The 24,803-nt window shown below is 33.4% G+C and overlaps 1 protein-coding gene across 3 annotated transcripts in view; it reads left to right on the top strand.

Moving 5' to 3' along the window:
• Nucleotides 1-24,803, top strand: part of TECRL (trans-2,3-enoyl-CoA reductase like) — a 111,996-nt gene that overhangs the window by 6,433 nt on the left and 80,760 nt on the right. For all 3 annotated transcript variants that reach the window (XM_025887752.2, XM_073891167.1, XM_073891168.1), the window contains exon 2: nt 20,958-21,009. In XM_025887752.2, coding sequence (XP_025743537.1) covers nt 20,958-21,009 — 52 coding nt within the window. The remainder of the gene's footprint in view (nt 1-20,957; nt 21,010-24,803) is intronic.

The following is a 24,803-nucleotide window of genomic DNA, read 5'->3' as shown; positions in this document are numbered from 1 at the left end:
TTCACCTCTTTCTCCCCTTTTTTCTTCTTTCCACCTCAATGCCCTTCTTCCTATTTCTTATTGAGAGCATGATATAGTTGAAGCTTATGAACTTTGAATTCACATAGAACAGAATTGTAATGTCAATCTGACTGTTTTTACTTTGTCTTTGGACATAATCCAATATCTATGCCCTTTATTATCATTTACTGTAAAAAGAATTTAAGTATTACTATTCGTCCATTTATAAAGGAAGAATAGTGGCATAGAGACTTGAAGAAATTAGTGTGAATTAGAACCGAGTTTTGCACTGGCCAATATATGTTCTGGGCTTTGCTCTTAACTACTATACACTACCACTTGACAGATGCCAATGATTTTCACTAGCCCAAAATCTCATGGTCTCTTTAATTTCATGATTGGGACAGAACATCTGAATCTGACTTCTGATACAGACAATGTGTTTCAGGACAGAGATGCTATTTTTTTTTTTTGTACCTTTCATTCACCATCTTCTTTTTTTTAATGTTTCAAGTTTTTATTTAAATTTATTTAGTTAACATATAGTGTAATATTTGTTTCAGGTGTAGAATTTGTGACTCAGCACTTACATATAACACCCAGTGCTCATCAAAGTGCCCTCCTAAATACCCATCACCCATTTAACCCATCCTCCACAACCTTCCCTCCAGCAACCCTCAGTTTGTTCTCTATAGTTAAGAGTCTCATTTATGATTTGCCTCCCTCTTTTTGTTTTTTCTTTCCCCTATGTTCATCTGTTTTGTTAGAGGTGCTTTTTTTTTTTTTAATTTGACAGAGAAAGACACAGCGAGAGAAGGAACACAAGCAGGGGGAGTGGGAGAGGGAGAAGCAGGCTTCCCGCTGAGCAGAGAGCCCAATGTGGGGCTCGATCCCAGGACCCTGGGATCCTGACATGAGCCAATGGCAGACGCTTAACGATTGAGCCACCCAGGCGCCCCTAGAGGTGCTATTTTTGAAGAATGTCTATTTCCCTTCCATTTGATATGAAAGATGTTTCCAAAGCTTTGTTTCTATTTTTTATGTACAGACATAAAATAGCATTAATTAATATTCAAACTTTGAAATATCTTTGAAGTATCTTTAATAATAAATTAAGCAGCAGATATGCTCAAAATGTTTATATCATTAAAAACTAAGGAGTTGAGATGAACAATTCCTCCCCAAAGAGGTAACTAACATAATCATTTTCTATCACCCCAGAGGAGCCTCAATGCCCACTCCTCTTTTTGGATATGCTAGGAAATTCCGTAATACGGCTTGAAATTCTAATTTCAAAAGAATCAGTGTACTTTGATCTTAATATATTTTAGTATTATCTGCCCTGACTTAGAGTTCTCTCAGAAAAAGTGAACCTAATATACTTAACAAATACATAGTGCCATGAGAGGCAACGTGGTGCAGTGGTTTATGCACAGAAGTCAGACATTTGTGTCTGCATTTGAGCTGGGCAAATTATTAATGTCTTATCATCTTAACATGTTACTTAACTACTCTAATTCTTGCTTTTATAAGTAGAATAAATACCAAATCACAGCACAGTAAATATCTTCCAGGATTACCTAGAGCTTTTATATTCATGTAAATATGAAAAATATAGCAATGTGTCCATCACATCATTGGTTTTCTATAAATGAATCCTGCATTTTATTTTTTTAAAGATTTTATTTATTTATTTATTTATTTATTTGAGAGAGAGAGAGAGAGAAAATGAGAGATAGAGAGCACGAGAGGGAAGAGGGTCAGAGGGAGAAGCAGACTCCCCGCCGAGCAGGGAGCCTGATGCGGGACTCGATCCTGGGACTCCAGGATCATGACCTGAGCCGAAGGCAGTCGCTCAACCGACTGAGCCACCCAGGCGCCCTGAATCCTGCATTTTAGATAGTGGCAGTATATCAGTAATATTATTATTCCACTGACATGGAAAAATAATTAAATTAATACCTGTCTATTATAACTGTAAGAATTTAGTCATTTTTCATGTCAGTCATTATGGTTCCTTTCTGAAATGATAGGAAGCATTAGAATTAGGAAGTACGGTCATAGGGGCCATCTTTGTAACATCAGTTTCTAGCATCCTATATCTAATTATCATACTCCAAATAATATGCATTGGGTACCTATACTATGATATATCATGAAAGATGTCAATGGATATATAAACATTGCACATCAATACATAGAGAAAAAAGAATATACTCTAGAAAACTATTCATGAATAACATTTATAAAACAAATATAAACTATTATGTGCATTCAATTAAATTATGTTTACATTTTGCCATTTTCCAAATATATCACCACGCAAGAAAACTGTTTTTGTTTATAGTGAAGCTATAAAGAAGATGCCATTTTATCTCCTGTAGTATATGAGATGCAATGATACTCTTTTAGAAGGTTAACATAAATGAGTAAGTTTTGGAGGATGCAGCTTGAAAGAGAAGAGTTGAAATTTACCAGAATCAGTGGTTCTCCAGCTCTATATTTTGAGGTCCTATAGTGTCACAGTCAACCATTTATTAATTCAATAGGTATTTGTTAAGACATTTGTCTAGTGTTTTATCACGTGTTCGAGATAATGCATTAACTCGACCAGATGCGATTCGTATTCTCATAGATTCAATTCTTTCCTGTGGAAGCCAAACACTGTACAAGTAATGTTAACTGCAAAGATATCTACACACTCAGAGGAAACAAGGTAATTTGAGGTGGTAAACAAAGGGAGATAATCTGTGAAACAGGAGAATCTCCTTGGAGGAATGATGTTTATGTGTGGCTCAGACAGTGAATACAACGGAAGGGAAATAGGAGGAGATGACAGACACGGGAGACAGAAAGAACAGGACTTGTTTGCTTGTAAAAAATAAGAGCCAGGGAGGATGAAAGTATGATGTTGAATTGCTATTTGAGCAACTGAGATCCTGAGAATGGTATAATTTACTGACTCATTTTTGTTGGTGTGTGTTTGTTTTCTTTTTCAAGTTTTTATTTAAATTCCAGTTAGTTAACATAAGGTTTAATATTAGTTTCAGGTGTGGAATTGTTTCCTTTCTTGTTTTTGGTGCAGACAAGTAGAGAAGTGGTAGGAAGCAAGAACTCAGTTTTGTTCTTTTTAAGTTGGAGGTCTTTGTGAAATATCCAAAAAGAGATAACCTGTAGGCGTCTGGGTATGAAGATCTAGAACTCAGAAAAGTGGTCATGTTTAAGTATGTCGACTTAGGGATTACAAATGTATAGGTGGTTCTTGCAGTCATTGTAGTATGGAAGATAAAATTTAAAAGAACAGTACAATGAATAAGGAAAGAAAAGAACCAATGATAGAGACCTGAGGAATTCCAATATGAACAGATCTTAAATAAGGGGGGGATTGAAAAGGAAAATGAGAAGTTTCCAGAGATACAGAAGAAATATGGTAACTCCTTCCTCACAGAAAGCTAAGAAGAAATATTTGAGTGAGAAGGGGGAGATCAGTAGATGCAGCTAAGAAGCACAAAAAAATACAACAAGTACCCCAGGTATTAAGTGGGATAGTGTTCATTGTTTACTTTAGTCAGATCGATTTAGGTACAGTGATTTGGGGGGAATCCAGTCTAGAATGGGGATGACAGTCTATGGGTAATATGAAATTTGAGTTTCCTAGAAAGCCTTTCTTTTATAGGCAGCAGAAGTCTTGAAAAACTTAATTGTCTCTAACTCTTCATTCTTCAACTCTATATTGACTCGTGTAGTCTGATTCACATACCTGGGTTTACTTTTTACCCTTTATTACTCCATTTTTAACATTCAATATTACTCACCTGCTCCCCCCAAAATATTGTAATTTCCATTCTTTGAGTTTGGGTAAAATTTGATTCTTGTGCCTGGAGTGTTCTGTCACAATCGTCTATCTAATTCACATCTATTCCTCATGATCAAACTGAGATGACAACTTCTTTGTGTACTACTTATGATCCCTGATAAGCTGATATGTTATTTGTCCCAGGAACAGTTGGTTGAAATTTCCATTATTGAATCTAATAGTTGGAAGTGGACATTTGTAAACTATCCTAACAATTTGAAAGATTAATTTTGTGCTCGTTCAATCAAATAATTTTTCTAAATGAGAATTGTAATTAGTTTATCAGTATTTCATTTTTTCTAGCAATTTATTTCATTGTATTTTACAAATGCATCATAGAATTTCTTAAGGAGTGATATTTTGTCCTACATAGTTTGGGAAGCATTGAACTGGATGACATGGAAATGACCTAAATGCTATTGTACAATAAATATGTCTTGGATGCAAAATTAGAACATGTCATAGCAGGCTCCTTTTGTTTTCATTGTAAAAATTGTATGTTATTGACAGACATGGTAAAATAATAATTCCCAAACACTTGAATTGTAAATATAGAACAAAAATTCTAGCTGAAATAACATATTTTTAGATCAAAGAAAGTGAATAAATCATGTTTTCCTTGGAAATGTAAAGATAGGATGAAAAGAGAAATGTTTCTTTTTTTAAGATTTTATTTATTTGACAGAGGGAGACACAGCGAGAGAGAGAACACAAGCAGGGGGAGTGGGAGAGGGAGAAGCAGGCTTCCCGCTGAGCAGGGAGCCTGATGTGGAACTCCATCCCAAGACCCTGGGATCATGGCCTGAGCTGAAGGCAGACGCTTAACAACTGAGCCACCTAGGTGCCCCAATACTATTTGATAGCAGGCGCCCCTGAAAAGTGAAATGTTAACCACTAGGGAAGAAAATTATTAGGGGACTATTATACTATTAAAAGAAATCCTGTTTCCTATTAAGTCAAGGCTGATTTAAGATAGTTAATTTTAGGAACACATGTTTAAAAAAGTACATAAAACATAGATAACAGTTTATGTAAAAAAATCTAACAATGAAATTGTGACCACAGTTGACCTTTGAGCAATTTGGGGGCATGGGGCACTGACCTTCATGCAGTTCAAATCCATGTTTAACTTTTAACTCCCCCAAAACTTAAGTACTAATAATCTACTGTTGACTGGAAAACTTACAAAAAACATACACATTTGGTTAGCACATATTTTGAATATTATATGTATTTTATATAGCAGTTTTATAACAAAACGAAGTAGGTAAAAGAAAATATCACTAAGAAAATCACAATGAAAGAAAATACATGTACAGTACTGTACTGCAAAAAAAATTTGTGAACAAGTGGCCCATACAGTTCAAACCCATGGTATCCAAATGTCAAATGTATATCCAAGAAAGACATATTATTCTAATTAGACAAATAGTTAATTTATGAGTAGGTACTATACGTTAGATTACTTGAGGTTGAAAGTTAAATGGATTTCCTTACCTTGATATACATGAGTCAAATTGGAAAGACAGATTACACATTTTAAAACAAATTATGACATGGCAAATAGCATATGCAAGTTTAACACAAATTATATTATGAAAGCTAGGGAAAGAATACTTATTTATCTGATAGAGGTTTAGGCATGAGGATGAGAAAAAAGCTAAATTGAGTGAAAGGAGGCACTCAAAAGGATTTTAAAAATATATATGCTACAATTAGCATGGGTGAGGTAGAAAGAACATCCCAGGCGGCACCTGGATGACTCAGTAGGTTAAGCTTCTGCTTTCAGCTCAGGTGATGATCCCAGGGTCCTGGGATTGAGCCCAGCATCAGACTCCTCGCTCAAAGGGGAACCGGCTTCTCCCTCTGCCCCTTCCCCTGCTTGTGTGCTTGCTCTCTCTCTCTCTCAAATAAATAAATAAATTAAAAAAAAATAAAAGAAAAAACATCCCAGGAAGAATTAGCATATTGAAGGTATCACAAACCCAGATTTCTACTACAAAGCTGTAGTAATCAAAACAGTATGGGGCGCCTGGGTGGCTCAGTCGTTAAGCGTCTGCCTTCGGCTCAGGTCATGATCCCAGGGTCCTGGGATCGAGCCCCGCATCGGGCTCCCTGCTCCGCGGGAAGCCTGCTTCTCCCTCTCCCACTCCCCCTGCTTGTGTTCCCTCTCTTGCTGTGTCTCTCTCTGTCAAATAAATAAAATCTTTAAAAAAAAAAAAAAAAAGAAAGAAAAAAAAAAACAAACAGTATGGTATTGGCACAAAAATAAACACAGAGATCAATAGAAGCGAATAGAAAGCATCGAAATAAACCTACACTTATGTGGTCAATTAATCAAGGACAAAGGAAACAAAAATATGCAATGAGGAAAAAACAGTCACTTCATAAATGGTTTTGGGAAAACTACACTGCTACATGCAGACAAACGGAACTGGACCACTTTCTCACACCACACACAAAAACAAACTCAAAATGAATTGAAGACCTCAATGTAAGACCCGAAGTCATAAGACTCTTAGGAAAAAAACATAGGGAATAAACTCTTGGACATTAGCCTTACCAATATTTTTCTGGATCTATCTTCTCAGGCAAGAGAAACAAAAGCAAAAACAAAACAAAACAAAACATAGAACATAAAACAATTAGGACTATATCAAACTAAAAATCTTTTGCACTATGAAGAAAACCATCAACAAAACAAAAAGGCAACTTACTGAATGGAAGAAGATATATGATATATCCAATAAGGGATTAATACTCAAATACACAAAGAACTCATACAACTCAATACAAAAAAACAAATAATCCAGTTAGAAAATGGACAGGAGGCCAGAATAGACATTTTTCCAAAGAACACAGTCAATAGACATATGAAAAGATGCTCAACATCACTAATCATCAGGAAAATGCAAATCAAAATCACAATATCACCTCAAACCAGTCAGAATGGCTAGTATCAAGAGGATAAGAAATAACAAATGTTGGTGAGGATGTGGAAAAAAGGAAACCCTCATGTGTTATTTGTGGGAATTTAAATTGGTGCAATCAGTGTGGAAAATAGAAATACCATATGATCCAATAATTCCAGTGCTGGGTATTTACCCAAGGAAACAAAAAGACTAATACACACACACACACACACACACACACACACACACACACACACACATATGCATTCCTATGCTTATTGCAGCATTATTTACAATATCCAAGGTCTGGAAGCAACCTGTGTCCAGGAATAGATGAATAGATATAGAAGATGTGGTACACACACACACAGACGCATGCATGCACAAACACTGGAGTATTACTCAGCCATGAACAATAATGAAATCTTAGCATTTGCTGCAACATGGTTGAAGCTGGAGGATATTTTGCTGAGTGAAACAAGTGAGACAAAGACAAATACCATATTATTTCACTTATGAGTGGAATCTAAAAAACAAAACGAAGAAGAGAAACAGACTCATAAATTCAGAGACCAATGCGGTTGTCAGAGGGTGGGGTGATGAGCAAAATAGGTGAAGGGGATTAAGATGTACAAACTTCTAGGTAAAAAATAAATAAGTCATAGGGATGAAAAGTACAGCATAGGGAATATAGTTAGTAATATTGGAATAACTTTGTATTGTGACAGATAGTATCTACACTTATTGTGGTAAGCATTTCATAATGTATATAATTGCCTAATCATTCTGTTATACACCAGAAACTAATATAATATTGTATGTCAACTATACTTCAGTTCATATATAAATAGCATGAATGGTGGACAAAGAGCATTCCAGGAAGAAGAATTAACATATCAAAGACAAAGAAGCTGAAAAGTAACAAGCTTTCTTGCTTACTGTAATTAAGTCGATGGTGTGATGATACAAATTAGAGCAAACAGAAGGGAAGGTTTGGCTGGAACTGAGGGTAGAGGCCTAGCTGACTTTCTAGCATCTGGACATTTTCTTTCCATTCAAATCAGGGGGATAGTATTTTAAGATACTACATTCATCAAATTAAATCTGGTAACAATGTGGAAGATAGAATGGACAATAGAAAGACTGAAGACAGAGAGCTCAGTCAAACTGAGAAGCAAATCTTTTGGGAGCCTGTTCAGGACTGCCACACTTGGGAGGCAGCTGAGTATCCTGGGCTCTGCTTTGATTTTGAAGATACTCAGCCACCTCTCATACTTAACCAGCTTGTGACATTGGGCAATGTCCTTATTTTCTCTTTCCTTAAATTTTACTGAGACAAGCTATGTCACTGGAGTCATCTGAACGAATGCCATCTTCTAGTAGGGATTTCCATAAGGAAATGCCTATGGCCCAGAGCCTGGAATATTGCTAAGAAATTAAAATCTACAGATGTAAACATAATATAAAAGTTTTCACATCATTTAAATATATTAAAAACTATAAAATGAAGGAAGGTTTAACAAAATTTTCACACTGTAATAAAAGTATTGAAGTTATTTATTTTTTTCTTTCTGTATGTGCATGCTCATATGGGAGTAAGTAAAAAACAATTTAAATCAAATATAAATCACTGGGCACATCTTTGGATACAACTGAGCCTAAAGTAATAAATATATGCACATATATTTCTAATTTAATCTTTACTGGACAACACCCTTTATGTAACAAAACAGAATAATTATGTAATAAATATACCATAGATTCTATCAAATGTGGTTATGGTCCACATAGTTTAGACAAACGTATATATCCGGGTACAATAGAACAAAATGTGATATTAAAGGTAAAAGGAATATGATATTCCATTACTATTTTATTTCAGTTATGTGAAATATTGGTTTAACAGGGATTTTGCTCTTTGAACTTGTAATGAATCAAGGCAATCTTCTGTATATAAACCTGTTATGAATTTGTCAAATTAACACACACTAAGTGGAGCACAGGGTGGTAGATGGTGAGCCGAGGTTCGACAACAGACCACAAGAGAAATGAAAATAGAGAAGTTTATTACTCACAGGTTCTGGAGGAAAGTATCCAGCAGGCTTCAAGGAGCTACACGGGGAGGTGAGAGAAGATGGGGTTCCGATATAGACAGACAAGACCTGAGGCCCATGCCTTTACTAGGGTGTGTGAGTGGAGTGCTAGGGGTTCCTGGTTTAAGGCCGAGTTAGTCAATTCAGACCAAAGTAGGGGCTTTTGGTAAGCCCCAAGGAAGTCTTATCTTAGGCGCACATTAAGAAAAGTCATTGGGAAACAGGGGGGACTGTTAATCCCAAGGGTTGTTGAAAAAGTCCTATCAGAATGGACATTTACTTGTGACTCTGAGGTCTGCTCTCTCGGGCATGTTCTTGTCTGAAGGGCTAGTGTCAGGTGAAGGTCACCGCAGGCTGCTTGGTCAAACAAAACAGATGCCAAAGCAGCAATATCTTAGCTTAGGTAACTCTTGACAAAACCTGAAGATGAGCAGAGTGTATTAGTTATCAGACAGTTCATGATGAAAGAGTTCTTAGTTCTTTCATGATCTAAGAGTTCAAACAAAAAAGATTAAAAGTTGTGCTTAACATAACGTACTTCTGAGAAATAATTTTGTTTTGGTATTTTTGTGCTTTTCTTTGATTCTTTGATTCCAAATAAATTAAAAGAAATTATATTTTAGGCGTGTACCTTGTCCAGATTAACATTTTACTGGTACTTTTGGCTAGTCCAATAAAGACCTCTCAAAATCATTACTGAACCTGTTGCTGTGACCTTAATGTTATTTAAATACAACATACTTTTTTTTAATTGTTCCTTTTATAGACTGTAATGCTCAAAATTATCCAGTAACAAATTTCTTTCCTGTACTATTACTCATAATAGTAGTATTTAACAAATGAGGAGTAAATTAAGGCAACACTAAGAATTCAACATTCCATTTTTTGCTTCGTTTTGTTTTTTAATTAACTAAAGGCTACAGGGCAAGAGGTCTGAAGGCATAATATTGCAGAAAGTGGAAACTGACATTGATATGATTTAAGCATTTTAATATCCTCACAATACACATTTGTGCTTCTTAACAACATAGAATATAGCAGTGACGAAATTTATATTTCTGTTAGAATTTGTGTAATTTTACATAAATGTGAGTGATCTTAGATTCACGTATGCTTACACTGCATCTTACCATCTGCTGTGAAAACTATGCTATTTATATGGCTACATGATAAGAGCTCGAAAGCTTGGAGGCAGTCATTGTTTGAACTTGATATTGCCCTTAAAGTGTGTTCAATGGATCATCAAGTTCCTACAAGAATATCTTGCAAGGTCAGAACCCCAGAATATCACCTTTCTCTTCCCTTCCTCCCTCCTTCCTTCTTTTCTGTTTTTCTTTCTTTCTTTCATATACATTGAAGAATACCAGTCTTCCACTGTAATAGATCCTGGGAACACTAGTGTGAAAACCAAACCAAAACAAAACAAAACAAAAAAATGTTCCCTCCTCTTCAGACATTCTCTGTATTTTGATGGATAATCACATGTAAGTAGTCCAACACAAGATAATATGACACAAGCCAAAATAGAGGCATTAACGAGCTGCTAAGACCAAGTGGATGATTTTCTTTTTTACTGCAGAAATTGAGAGCATCTTTAGAAACCTTCTCCAGTTATAAAGATTCCCGACACACTGACGAATCATCCCGAGGACATCTCTAATATTAAAGGGCAATCTTCTAAAGTAGAAATTATCTCCTCTAAATACCTTCTATCCTCAGCTTTTCAAGCTTTAACTGAAGGCATTTAGCTATAGAGACACCTCTGGAGAATTTGGGAAGGAAGGCAAAGATGAATTCTCTACCCACTTAAGAGTTTCAAGTGTGCAAACTTTTCGGGCTCCGTAACATTAGTATGTTATATTTTATTAGTGGCTTTTTAAACTGACAGTCATCAAATAATTTTCGATCCTCGTTGATCTACTGGGATTCAACTAAGTAACCTGAGCCCACCAGTCTGTCACCACATAAAGCCTATGAATGTCACACTCATTTATTTTCCTATGAGAAGTTAGTTCTCTTTTAGAGAGATTTATTGTGAACTGCCTACTACATCAACATATTGGATATTTTAGTTGAGAATTGATCTTACTCTTAAGTCAAGAATGCTGTACCTCTGCCTTCTTATAAACTCATCATTTTAACATCATTTTGTGAAAAGTGTGAATTAATTATCACCTGTCTTTTTTTTATTGCAGTTTAAGTTTCCTTAATACACATTTTCACTGCCTCCAAAATAAGCATTTAATATTACTTCATGTTTGGACATTTCTGACTTTTCAATTATTGGCTATTTGATTTCTTAAAAATAAAAATGTAATATAATTGTAATTTCTTTTAGCAAAATATCTGATGAAATACTGGCTATATAACTGAGTCCTTCATTTGTCAGTACTGGTCTGTGTGCCACTGAATATCTATTTATTATCTGTTTCTCATTAACATTTAATAAAATCCATTTGTAATCTGTATTTAATTTAATAAGGACTTTAACATAGAATCCCTGAGACATTCAGAAGATATGCTACTTCTTTTTTACAGATAGGAAGATTTCAAAGAGCTTTCACACTAAAATTCCTGAGAAACTACTTTTGTCTTAAGAGATATTTTATGTAGAATTCTTTTAACTCGACATTATAAGAAGCATATAAACAGCGAGAACAGCCACAAACCCTGAGTTGTTGAATGCTAAAATGAAATCTGTTTCATTTCAAAATGAGAAGAAAAAAATCAAGTACATTTTTCTACAACTATAAAAAAGGAAATCCATAAATGTACTTATTTGCTTTTACTTTCAATCAGCATTTCTGGCATTGCATAGATATATCTTCTTTTTTAAAATTTTTATTTAAGTTCAATTTAGTTAACATATACTGTATTATTAGTTTCAGGGGAACATAATGTCTTCTTAGGACTTTGTTGGCAATAGAATTCCTCTAACTTAAATTAATGGTCCAAGTATGTCATGATTCAAATATGTAAATACAATTTCACTAAAATACTTAATTTTCAAGCTATTTCTTCTTGGGTCTATACTGTGCTATAATAGAAAAAAAAATCTGAACTCACAGCTTAGCTCTGCTTCTGCACAAAATGACAACATATCCACTCTGCCAGATTACATCTCTTCCAAATACTCACATCATCCACCATCACATCCATCCTAAAAGGAGGGACCAACATGTGGAGTACTATAATACATAATGCATGTGTGATGGAAAGTGCTATTTTTTCAGATGGGTCCCTGCTGTTGTCTCATGGTTATTCATTTAGGAGGTGGAAGACACTAACACTCAGCAAGTGATTGCAAGATGATCAAAGTGTTTCCATTAGTAGAGAATTCATGTGTGGAGCTAATTCTTTAATGAGCTGACAGAGAAAGTCTCATCTTAGCTTATCAATCTGCTTCCATTCTCTAGAATTTCTCCCTGTCTGTACTACATTCAATCAATCAATAAATCATTTTATTCTATACACAATATATCTCTGGACTTTACCATCTGAATTCAAATCATTATTACTTCTAACATACTGACTGGTCTATGTGGGTCTTCATCCAACACCCATGGAATATGTAGCAAAACAGTAAATATACTAGAGTTTGTATCTGCTGTACTTAGAGCTCACACATGTTCCACAGTATCACCTGGTGAAATAGAACTTGGAATTTATTATTATAGGTGAATCACTTATTATTGCATTACCATTTTAATTGTCACCTAGTGTGTCTTCAATTTACAGAAGCCAGATTGATTCTTTAAAATTTGAGTTATATCATGTCACTGCTCTGATGAAACCCTCCAACAGCCACATATATCGCTCAGAAGAAAATCCAAGGTACTCTCCCATATTCTAGAAGGTTATTCATTATTTCCCAACTTCATCTCTCTGGTCATGTGTTTAACCACGCTGTTCCTACCTCACTCTGCTCCGAACACACTGGCCTGCTTGCTGTTTCTCAAATACTCTGGATGTTGTGGTCCCTCAGGGTCTCTGTCCTTGATGCTACTTCTGTCTGGAAGGATCCTCTTCAAGCTATCTTCATAGTTTGCTATCTAGCTTGGGTTTTTGCTCATAGATCTTGTTCTTCCTATCAAAATCATATTTCTTCTTTCCATTTTTCAGATCTCTTACTTCCTTTATGTTTTCTTCTTAGAACTTATCATCCTCGGATATATCACATATGTATTTCTTTATTCTCTGTCTTATTTCTTAAATATTAGTTATAATTGAATATTAGTTCAATGTGTGCCATTGTGCCATAGTATTTTAGAAAGTGCTTCCAGGTATAAAACTGCTTAATAATTAACCCAGGTCTGCTTCTTATTGGCTATGGGACAGGACACAGATCTCTTCACATCTAAGTGCATTAGTCTCTGCTCTGTCAACTGGGATAACAGTACCTAAATCTGGGTTGTTAGGACTTCACATGATTTAACTGTTTAGAAAAGTTCCTGGTGCATATAAGATGCTATGTAAGTGCTGGCTATTATTTTAAAATAAAATGAGAGAGAGAAAGAGAAAGAAAGAGAGAAAGAGAATTTTTCCACTCGACACATAGAAAAATTACTGGTACATAGTTGGTGCTCAATTAATACTTTTGAATGAAACAACAAACTCCACACATATTTACCATATCATATTAGTTGTTAGCTTGGATCCTTTTATGTTAATAAATTCTATTTGCATTTGTATAACTGCTAATGATTGATTTGTATAATAAATATCCAAAATATAATGCTTGGAATAAATATCATGAACAGCAAGACGTGACAGTGAATACTTTCTCAAGTGTTGTTTTTTTAATCCATATTAGGTAAGTGACTGGTTGTATAACTTCAGGAGGACATTCATATTTCATGACCACAATTTTTTCACCTTTTAAAAAATCTCAGTGTCATTTACTTCATAAGGTTGCTTATGATCAGGTGCCTATCTGTATAGATCATAAAGCAGTGCTTATAATGATAAATATTCAATGTATTTTCCTCCATTCCTCTACCTTCACCTTTTTCACCCCCTCTATGTCATGTACCATGGTGAAGAATATGTTTTGAACCAGGTTATTTGCATTCAAAATCCATTCTTGCAACTTGTTAGCTGTGTCACCCAAATAAATTACTTAACCACTTGGAGCCACATTTCTTGTATGTAAAATGAAGATAATGTTATATCTAAAGCCATAAAGATGGTATGTTAATTAAATTACTTAATAAAGGTAAAGGTCTTGGAACTGTGGTGGACTCTTATTAAGCATTCAGTGATATTAGTTATGACTGCTAGCAGTATTCTTAATGGTTCTCAATGCTATTTCTCCATTACATATTAATTTAAAACAAAAATGAGATAAATGATTTAGTTACAACATTACACTAGGAGCAAACACACTTCAGTGATGAAAAATGATAATCTATATCAAAGTATAGATGAAAGAATAGCAAATAGTATATATCAAGCATTGAAATTGATCCAAGTTCTAGGTTTCAATAACATTCAGTTTCTATAAGGTCCATCATATCTATTTAAGACACCTTATGTCCAGAAGAGAAGTGGTAGAATTTCCTTACCTGTATTACACTTTTTTATCCCTGCTTTGTACTGTATTTAATAATAACATTTTGTTTAGACTTAAAAATTGTCTGCACTGGGATTATAAATTATATGGTTGCTTTTTCTACTTTTAAGCCTGTGAGAAAAGTGTACTCTAGAAGCCTATGTCCTTCAAAACTACTTTTGAAAGAAACTGATAGAAGTTATTTTTCAAGAAATGATAGCTGTACAATGGGGAAAATAATCCTGCTGTGCCTCATAGTTGTCACTTTTGTACCATGAGGAACAGAGGCTAAGCTGTCTGCCATATTCATTGAAAAAGAAATTCTGATTATCATTTGCAGTCACAATTTTATGGACACTATACACTGCATGACATGTTCGTGATAGAAGTAATTTTATAATTCATGTAAAAAATAGTTGATCTTGTATGGAATTATTGAATATTGTATATTACATTCCTGAAGCTAATATAGCACTGTATGTTACTAACTAGAATTAAAATAAAAACTAAAAAAAAGGAATAACAAAAAGATAAAGAACCTGAAAAAAATAGTTGATCTTATATTTATTTAACATCTGATGATCTGACCATTTTTATTTCTCTCATGTGCCCAAGAAGCTAATGTCTTGGTCAAAGATGGAAAGCATACACTTTATGTGAAGGAGGAAAACTGAATTATATTTCATATCTCCCCATCGCCCACATGCTAAAGGAACTCATATTTTCCTACTACTATGATACTACAATAATGTTTAAAATATATAACATATAACCTAACTATATCTACACATCAAGAGAATGAATGCATAGATGAGGACATGCTGTGTGTGTACTTTGAAATGTAAGGGATAGAGGGCCAAATATTTGATGATCAGAAGGGTAAACCCATCATTAGTACTGTTTATTAAGAATTTTTGGCAGGTCCTCACACAGGAGATTGGTAAAATTAAACTTGCCTACTTCTTTGAAGTAACTTGTTTTGTGCTGTAAAATGAAGGTCAGAAGCATGCACTTATTTCCTGAGGGAAGCTTTCAGAACTTAATCTAATTCACCATCTTTTCTTTTTTTAACTTCTGCCTTGGAAATAAGCGATGTTCCATGTGATGTCTGCTTCTTCACTGTAGATCCCAGAGTGAGGAAAATGCGCAGTAGATCCATCAGCTGGTCTGTGATATACATATAGTGTGTGTGTGGAAAATAAGCGTGTGTTGTTTTGAACCACATTTGTGACACAACCTATTTTGAGAAGTGCATTCAATGAAACGAATTGAAATGATTAAATCTTGTTTTAAAAAGGTAATTTAAATGATAAAAATCATTTCATGATTTTGTCAGTTCATTACTAAACATCCTTTTATCATTAGAATAACTTACAGCAAAGAGAAAAACAGAGAAACAGTTTTCTATATCATTGTCATTTTTTTCCTCTTCTACAAGGCAGGACTACATCAAACTTAAAAAAAAAAATCTGCACAGCAAAGGAAATCATCAACAAAATGAAAAAGCAACCTATGGATGGGAGAAAATATTTGCAAACCACATATCCACTAAGGGGTTTATTTACAAAATATACAAGGAACTCATACCACTCAAAGCAAAAGAATAATCCAATTTAAAAAAGGGCAAAGGAGCTTAAAATAGGTATTTTTTCCTAAGAAAGCATACATATGCTCAACAGACATGAAAAGATGTTCACCACCACTAATTATCAGGAAAATGCAAATTAAAACCACAATAAGGTATCACCTTGCAACTGTTAACAATGGTTATCTTCAAAAAGACAAAAGATATCAAGTGTTGGCCAGAATGTGGAGTAAAGGGAACCCTGTAAGCTGTTGGTGGGAATGTAAATCAGTACAGCCATTTTGGAAGACAGAATGGAGGTTCCTCAAGAAATTAAAAATAGAACTATCATAAAATATAGGGGTCCCTGGGTGGCTCAGTGGGTTAAGCGTCCGACTTTTGATTTCAGCTCAGGTCATGATCTCAGGGTTGTAAGATTGAGCCCCACCTCAAACTGCTGGGCATGAAGCCTGCTTAAGATTCTCTCTCTCTCCCTCTCCCTCTGCCCCTCCCCACCCACTTGCATTATCTCTCTCTCTCAAAAAAAAGAAAATAAAATTGTATTAATTAAATTAAATTAAATTAAATAAATAAAAAAATAGAGCTATCATATGATCCATTCATCTAATTTTGAGGTATATATCCAAAAGAAGTAAAATGAGATCTCAAAGAAATATCTGTACCCCCATGTTTATTGCAGCATTATTTACAAAAGCCAAAGTATGGAAACCACCTAAATGTCTATTGACAGTTGAATGAATAAAGGAAATTTGGTGTGTGTGTGTGTGTGTGTGTGTGTGTGTGTGTGTGATATAACATGGAATATTATTCAGCAACCAGAAAAAGGAAATTTTGCGATTTAAAATAACATGGATAAAGCTGGAAGGCATTATGCTAAGTTAAATAAGTCACAGTGAGAAAGACAAAGACAAAGACAAAGACAAAGCATGATATCACGTATATATGGAATAAAAAAAAAATGAATTCCTAGAAATAGAGAATAGAAAAGTGGTTTCCAGGGGCTGGGGGGTGGGGATAAAATAGTACAAAATTTCAGTTATAAGATGAATAAAGTCAGTGACTCTATTGTATAACCTGATGACTATAGCTGATAACACTGTGTTGTATGATTGAAATTTGTTAAGAGAGTAGAACTTAAGTGTCCTCACCAAAGACAAAAAATGTGAGGTGATAGATGCATTAATTAACTCAATGGGGGAAATTCTTTAACAAACAATGTATATGTATATCAAATCCTCACATGGCACATTTTTAGTATCTTAACATTTAATTTGTCAATTATACCTCAATAAAGCTGAACAAATATATCATAAATATATTTTTAGTTACTATCAGAAGATTACTTATTATAAAATATCTGTTTACTCAGAATACTTCCTATCCATTCTGAGTAAAATATATGCAGTATATGCAAGTATGTATTCTATTTGTTAATGTAAAAACTTCCAATGGAAATTCTTAAAGGAATATTTTTCACTTTCCTGAATTAATCAATCTTAAAATATGATTCTCCAGGCTAGTACTCTTCCTTGTGTCCCGAAAACCAGGAACAAAAAGCTCATGCCAGTTAGCAAAACTGCACCAGATATTTTATCTGTATGTGCGTGTGTGTGTTTTCATGCCTCTGCATTTATTCATTTCTATTCAATTCATCTTTTATTCTGTTTTTCTGTGTCTTTACTACTGGACACATTTCTTTTCTAAACAAAATTTACTGACAATTTTTGGTATGATCATTGCAATTACTGTCAAATGAATTTCAGAGAGGTTGTTGTTTTTCCTTATCCCTTAATTTTCATTTCTTTAAACAGGATAAGCAGTGTTCTGAAGACATCTGTTCATTTCAAGGAGTTCCTGAGAAAGTAGCTAAAATTTAGTTCTAGAAAGTAGCAATAGTACAAAAAGAGTTTTATTGTGTAATATTGCAGTATCTGTGTAGGAAGCAAATTCAAGCAAATCCTAGATTTCACTTGAATGTGAAAAGCATTTTCAAAGTCTATCGATTTAAATTGTTGGATACAGTAATAATGACCCAGAGCTCAATCACAATCAGTTGGAATTAGAAGTAAATTTTTGATTCAACTAACAAACACCACTTACCTTGTCTATTTAACATTTTAAGATCAATTTCTTCTAATGAGAAAGAAACATTAATGAAGAGAATTTCAGGATTTCAGATGTCAGAATACTTATGTCTCCCATCTGCACAATTAATTGTGATTTGTAAAAGTGAATAAATTATTGTGTTGATAGTTGTCTTTTTTAAGAGGTATTAAAACTGGCTAAAAAATAGAAGCTATGAATAAACTTCCTGATGAAGCTACAGAGACATCGATTTTAGTAATCAGAAAGTCTTACATACTCTGGTAATTATCATATTTTTCTCTCTTTGTGTTCTGAGTACAAAAGAAGGCCTGGAGGAGTTGATCAAGCACAGTCTTGTGGTTAATTGAGCAATACTGTCTGAATCATTTAATAGTTAATTATTTTTTTGTCTGTATTTGACTAAAATTGCTCCAGCTAGGGCAGGTCTCAAAGATTTATTTAAAATCAGCACTTTTCTAACATGTGAAAGTCAAATGTAGTTTTTAAAAAGTAAATTAAAACCTTTGTTAAAAGCTTGCAATAACAACCCATTTCCACACGTCGGTTTCCTTCAAGAGAATATAACCTTAGTTTTGAAAATTTGCAAATTCAGAGAAAAAATGCATATATCAAATTAGAAGAATGTCTTTTATTTTTATTTACTTTTTAAATTTTATTTTTTATTATTATGTTATGTTAATCACCATACATTACATCATTAGTTTTTGATGTAGTGTTCCATGATTCATTGTTTGCGTATAACACCCAGTGCTCCATTCAGTACGTGCCCTCTTTAATACCCATCACCGGGCTAACCCATCCCCCCACCCCCCTCCCCTCTAGAACCCTCAGTTTGTTTCTCAGCATCCATAGTCTCTCATAGTTCGTCTCCTCTTCCAATCTCCCCCCTTCATTATTCCCTTCCTGCTATCTTTTTTTTTTTAACATACAATGTATTATTTGTTCAGAGGTACAGGTCTGTGATTCAACAGTCTTACACAATTCCCAACACTTTCTTTTAAATTATTCTAGGAAATCATAGCTTTTCCACAGAAATCTACTTGAGAAGGATTTTTCATACCAGATTTAAAAACTTCTGTTTTCACATGAATTTGCACTCAGCTTTAGTTTTTGTTTCAACAGAAGTGACATTAAACATTATTACCTTTTATATGGTGCACTAGTGTTGAAATGCAGACTGCAATAACACCAGGTCTTTGTCCTCAAGGACTTCAGAGATGGTTGGAACAACTAGCCTGTAAACAGAGGATAATATGCCTTCATCAAGTGAGAGCTGAGCAACAGTGAACTCTAAGGAGTTATTGATCATGAAAATTATTTGTTTTTCCAAATTAGATGGTCCTTGAAATGAAGGGTGGACAAATAATTGATACTCTAGAAAATAGTATATGGATTTTAGGCATCCTTATCAGGGACAAGCAACATATAAAATTGCTTTGTGTTTAAGTAGTGGTAAGATAAAACCTGAACAATGTTTAAACAAAGTACCATGTTTTAAAAAATATAATTCAAATATAAGAGTTAAATTATCAATATTAAAATGAAGTATATGTTCAAGTATATAAATATATATTACCCTATCTAAAAACTGTTTTATAAATATTTATAACCTCTTCCAAATAAGAGCAATGTTATGAAATATTTGAAATTTTCATACAGATTCTTTAAGGTTCTTTTGTTCTTTACAGCACTACCCAAATGGGAATTAATATCATCATTCTGTGCTTCAATCTTAGAACTTTTTTATTTAGTAAACCATATGCATAGAAGAAATTAGAAAAAAAATTCTATGAATAATGTAGCCCACCCTTGGTTATAGACCTATTAGTCAGAGAGTTGAATGTGGTAAAATCAATGCATTCATTGTTATACTTTTAATATTCAATTAAATATTAAATATAATATAATAATGTTAATTAGAACTGCCTGAGGTGTTATTATGTGCCATCCTTTATGCACTTTTATTATTCACTTCACTCTCTCAAAATAGCTGTAAGATTTTAGTGTAGCAATAAAATACATCATGAACACAATATTCTATATGTGTTTAGAGAAAGGAAATATATTTTCTTACATGGCCATGGATTTGTCCTTTGTTATAGATCTTGAAGTATTGTTGAGTTTTTTCATAAGCCAATGAAAGTGACCAGAGGTAGAAAAAAATTTCAGTTAGCAAGTTTGATATGAACAGTCAGAGAGTCAAAAAAATTTTGTATTGGCTTGAGGTGTTTAAATAGAATTCTCATCCTCATACATTTTGCAATCCTGATGAATCCATATATTTAACATGAATGAATACTAATATATCTGATTATATATCTAATATATCTAACATGAATTTTGATAGACATAACATTTTGAGATGGGAGATGTAATAACATAACTAATGAGGGAGCTTAGATAGAATATTTTTTCAGATGATATTCTGTAGTAAACATTTTCCTCTTTTGCCCATATAAATCAACTTCATATACTGAAGCTTCTCTGTTACAAACTCTTTTACCTTCTGTATATCTTGTGTATTTATTCATATTTTAATTGGTAGTCTCTCCAGTTTGGAAACCAGAAATTGAATATTATGGACAAAGAAGATTCAGAAATATATTTTTGAGATGACCATTTAATAACCTCATATAATGACATCATTATTGCTACATAAAAAATAAAATTTTAGATAAAGGCATACAGATGCAATATTTCAAAGTGGTCAAAGCAGTAATGAATAAAAAGTCAAACAAAACACACTGGTTATTTCATAATAATTTTGTACTTTACTAAATTATGTTTTCTTCTTAAAAATATAGCAAACAAAAAATACTTTTTTAAAATAATTATATTTTCTTTTCCTTTTCAGGTGGTGCAAACATCCACTATTCATGATGTTAAACAAAAATTCCACAAAGCATGTAAGTTTTGTACATAATTTAGAATTTATATTACAGTTTTCTCAAATTGGTTCAAATGTATCTGTAAGAATAAGTTCAATATTATGATGGAAACAGTGTATGGAAATCTTATTTTTACAGGAAACTCAGAAATAATGTGCTATATATCTCTTGACTATATTTTCATATCTAACTCTAATCCACAATACTCTTAGTTTTTCACAAAATTATTTTCTCCTTCATATTTAAACAAGTTACAATATTATTTTTATTTATAATCTACAACTGAAATTATTTTCAAGAATATTGGTTTTTCTTATGATACATAGTTGACAAATACAAATTCCTGGTAGGCAAAGGCAAGTAATATAAGCAATAAAACCTATTTTCTTAGTATCAAAAAAAAAAGTATTTACTTATATGAAAGCAAAATATTAAGCAAAAACTTTACTCCATGTATTTATACTGGTCAAATCTCTTTCACATAGGGATTCTTTTACAGTAAATTAAAACTATACTATTTAATTTCATTAATAGCCAAATTTACCTCATTAAGAGGTGTCTTTGTTATTTACTTAGAAATATTTATATGAGGTTTATTTAAATTGGATTTTTATTTTACAATTTTACCATAATGTTTACTCATAACTTAAACATCATGAAAATGTCTATAATTACTAGGAAGCATTTTTTATAGACTTTAATTTTAGGGCAGTTTTAGATTCATAGCAAAACTAAGCAGCAAATACACAGAGTTCTTATATACCCTCTGCTCTCACACATCTCCCACCAACATTTCACATCAGAGTAGTACAATTGTTACAATTCATGAACCTGCATTGACAAATCATTATTTCCCAAGGTCCATAGTTTACATCAGAGTTCATTCTTTGTGTTGTACATTATATGGTTTTTGCTAGTGAGCACTTTCAATCTCTTGTATTTATTTGAACAATATTTCTTTTCTGAAAATCTTAAAGCTCACAATTTAATGCATCAGTTTATTTATTTTTTAAAGGTTTTATTTATTTATTTGAGAGAGAGAATGAGATAGAGAGAGTACATGAGAGGGGGAAGGTCAGAGAGAGAAGCAGACTCCCTGCTGAGCAGGGAGCCCGATGCGGGACGTGATCCTGGGACTCGATCCTGGGACTCCAGGATCATGACCTGAGCCCAAGGCAGTCGCTTAACCAACTGAGCCACCCAGGTGCCCCATCAAACAGTTTAAAAATAATTTAGAGTAAAGTAGGTAGAACTTTTAATAGGAACAGAAAGCATATATAGTATGGAATAGAATTATTTAAAATATGCTTAACCTGTTTAAAATTCTTTGGGAAGGTAGGTTCTAATATTTACCTCAAAGACATGTAGGATTTAAATACGCAGAAATGAACCAGAAAGGGATTATGATAAAGAAAAGAGGAAAAAACAAGTGCAGAGATCTGTCATGGAATTGATTCTCTAACTTTTAGAATGAAAATAAATTTCCCTGTATATTTTTGCCAGTACTTTCTAAATTAGGGAGAACTTTTCCAGACTACAATTTTGTGCCTCATCACATTACCTATGTTAACAATATTATCCTGATTATTTACAAAAATGTTTCCAGTTTATTTGCATACTAATGGAGTTGTTTGTGTTATTCCTATCTTTGCATAAAATATGGTTATCAAACAAATAATTATTGTCATCTTTGGAAAGACTTAGACTAAACTTATTTAATGAGGTGGTTTCAGAAAGTTTAGATTGTAATGATAAGTGAGAGGACATTTGAAAATAATGCTTTTACTATAAAGTAGAAAGTTGCAAGAAAATGTTTGTATTTAAATTAATAATGACAACATAATAAAAATATGATTTCTACTCTTGTCTGAAAAAGAAGAAATGAATCAAAGGCTAATGCATGTGTAGAAGGAATGTGCAATTAAGATGATGTGTAAGTCTATGACTGCTTGTATGATAGTTTACAGTATATATAGATATACATAACAATTACAAGAAATCTTAAAACATTTTGAGCCAGAAGTTCTGTATGTGGTCTAGAGCCTATTTCTAATAATAAGTAGTTTGCAGAAAATCTTAGAAATGTCCAGTTTCTGACATGGATAATTAAAAATAAGACAGGGGCATCTGGATGCCTTAGTCAGTTGAGCACTGGACTATTGGTTTCTGCTCAAGTTATGATCTCAGTGTTGTGGGATTGAGCCTAGGGTTGGACTCCGTGTTTAGCGTGGAGCTTACTTGGGTGTCTCTCCCTCTCTTTCTGCCACTCATGCTCTCTAAATAAATAAATAAATAAATAAATAAATAAATAAATAAATGTTAAGAATATATGTGACAATAATGTGATTAGTTTTAAAAGCTATATCAAGACTTAATGATTTCTCTTTTTTTTTAGACAATGCTTTCTTTAGAGGACCTTTTTAAAGATTTTATTTATTGGGCACCTGGGTGGCTCAGTTGGGTAAGCGACTGCCTTCGGCTCAGGTCATGATCCTGGAGTCCCAGGATCGAGTCCCACATCGGGCTCCCTGCTCGGGGGGAGTCTGCTTCTCCCTCTGACCCTCTTCCCTCTCCTGCTCTCTATCTCTCATTGTCTCTCTCTCAAATAAATAAATAAAAATCTTTAAAAAAATAAAAATAAAAAATAAAGATTTTATTTATTTATTTGAGAGAGAGAGAGAGAGAGAGAACACAAGACGGGTGAGGGTAAGAAGGAGAAGCAGACTCCCCACTGATCAGGAAGCCCAATGCGGGACTCGATTCTATGACTCCAGGATCATGACCCAAGCCAAGGCAGTGGTTTAAACAACTGAATCACCCAGGCACCCTAGACTTAATGATTTCTTGACGACTATTACTTTATTTATTTTACTAGCCATATATTTAATCTTTAACAACTATATGTAAATTGTGACCTTTTCATTTTTATAAAATGACTGTTATTTTATAAAGTATACCCAACACTTAAAGAAAAATAATATTCAAATAATTGTATTTATTGTACCATATTTTATGTGGCCAACATGAAAAAATCCTCAATATAACTAATCATGAAAGAAATGCAAATTAATACCACAGTGAGGTATCATTTCACATCTCTCAGAACTGTTATTTTCAAAAAGACAAGAAAGAAAATGTGTTGGTGAGGATGTGGGAAAAGGGAATCCTTGTGCCCTGTTGGTGGAAATGTAAATTGGTACAGGCACTGTGGAAAACAGTGTGGAGATTCTGTAAAATATTAAAAATAGAACTACCATATGATCCAACAATTGCACTTGTGGGTATTTAACCAAATAAAATCAAAACACTAATTCAAAAAATGAATGCACCCCTTATGTTTATCAGAGCGTTATTTACACTAACAAATATATGAAAGCATAAGTGTCCACCTAAGTGTCCATCAATAGATGATGGATAAAAAGATATGGTACACACACAACACACACACACACACACACACACCAGGATATTACTCAGCCGTAAAAAAAATATCTGTTTTAACAACATAGATAGAACTAGAGAGTATTAAGTTAAGCAAAATAAGGCAGAGAAAGACAAATATCATATGACTTTACTTACATATGGACTCTTAAAACCAAAACAAATGAATCAACAAACCAAAACAGAAAGAGACTCATAAATACAGAAAACTAATGATTGCCTGAAGGTAGGGGAATAGGGAGATGGATAAAGTAGTTGAAAGATATTAAGAAGTACAGTTATCCATTTATGAAATAAATAACACATGGGAATGTGGTATACAGCATAGGAAATATAGTCAGTATAAAAACGTTGTATGGTGACAGATAGTA

Source organism: Callorhinus ursinus, unplaced genomic scaffold (assembly GCF_003265705.2).
Source record: "Callorhinus ursinus isolate GAN/ISIS: 27379988/994484 unplaced genomic scaffold, GSC_fseal_2.0 scaffold4, whole genome shotgun sequence".
NCBI lineage: Eukaryota > Metazoa > Chordata > Mammalia > Carnivora > Otariidae > Callorhinus > Callorhinus ursinus.
This window is presented reverse-complemented; position numbering and strand designations above follow the sequence as displayed.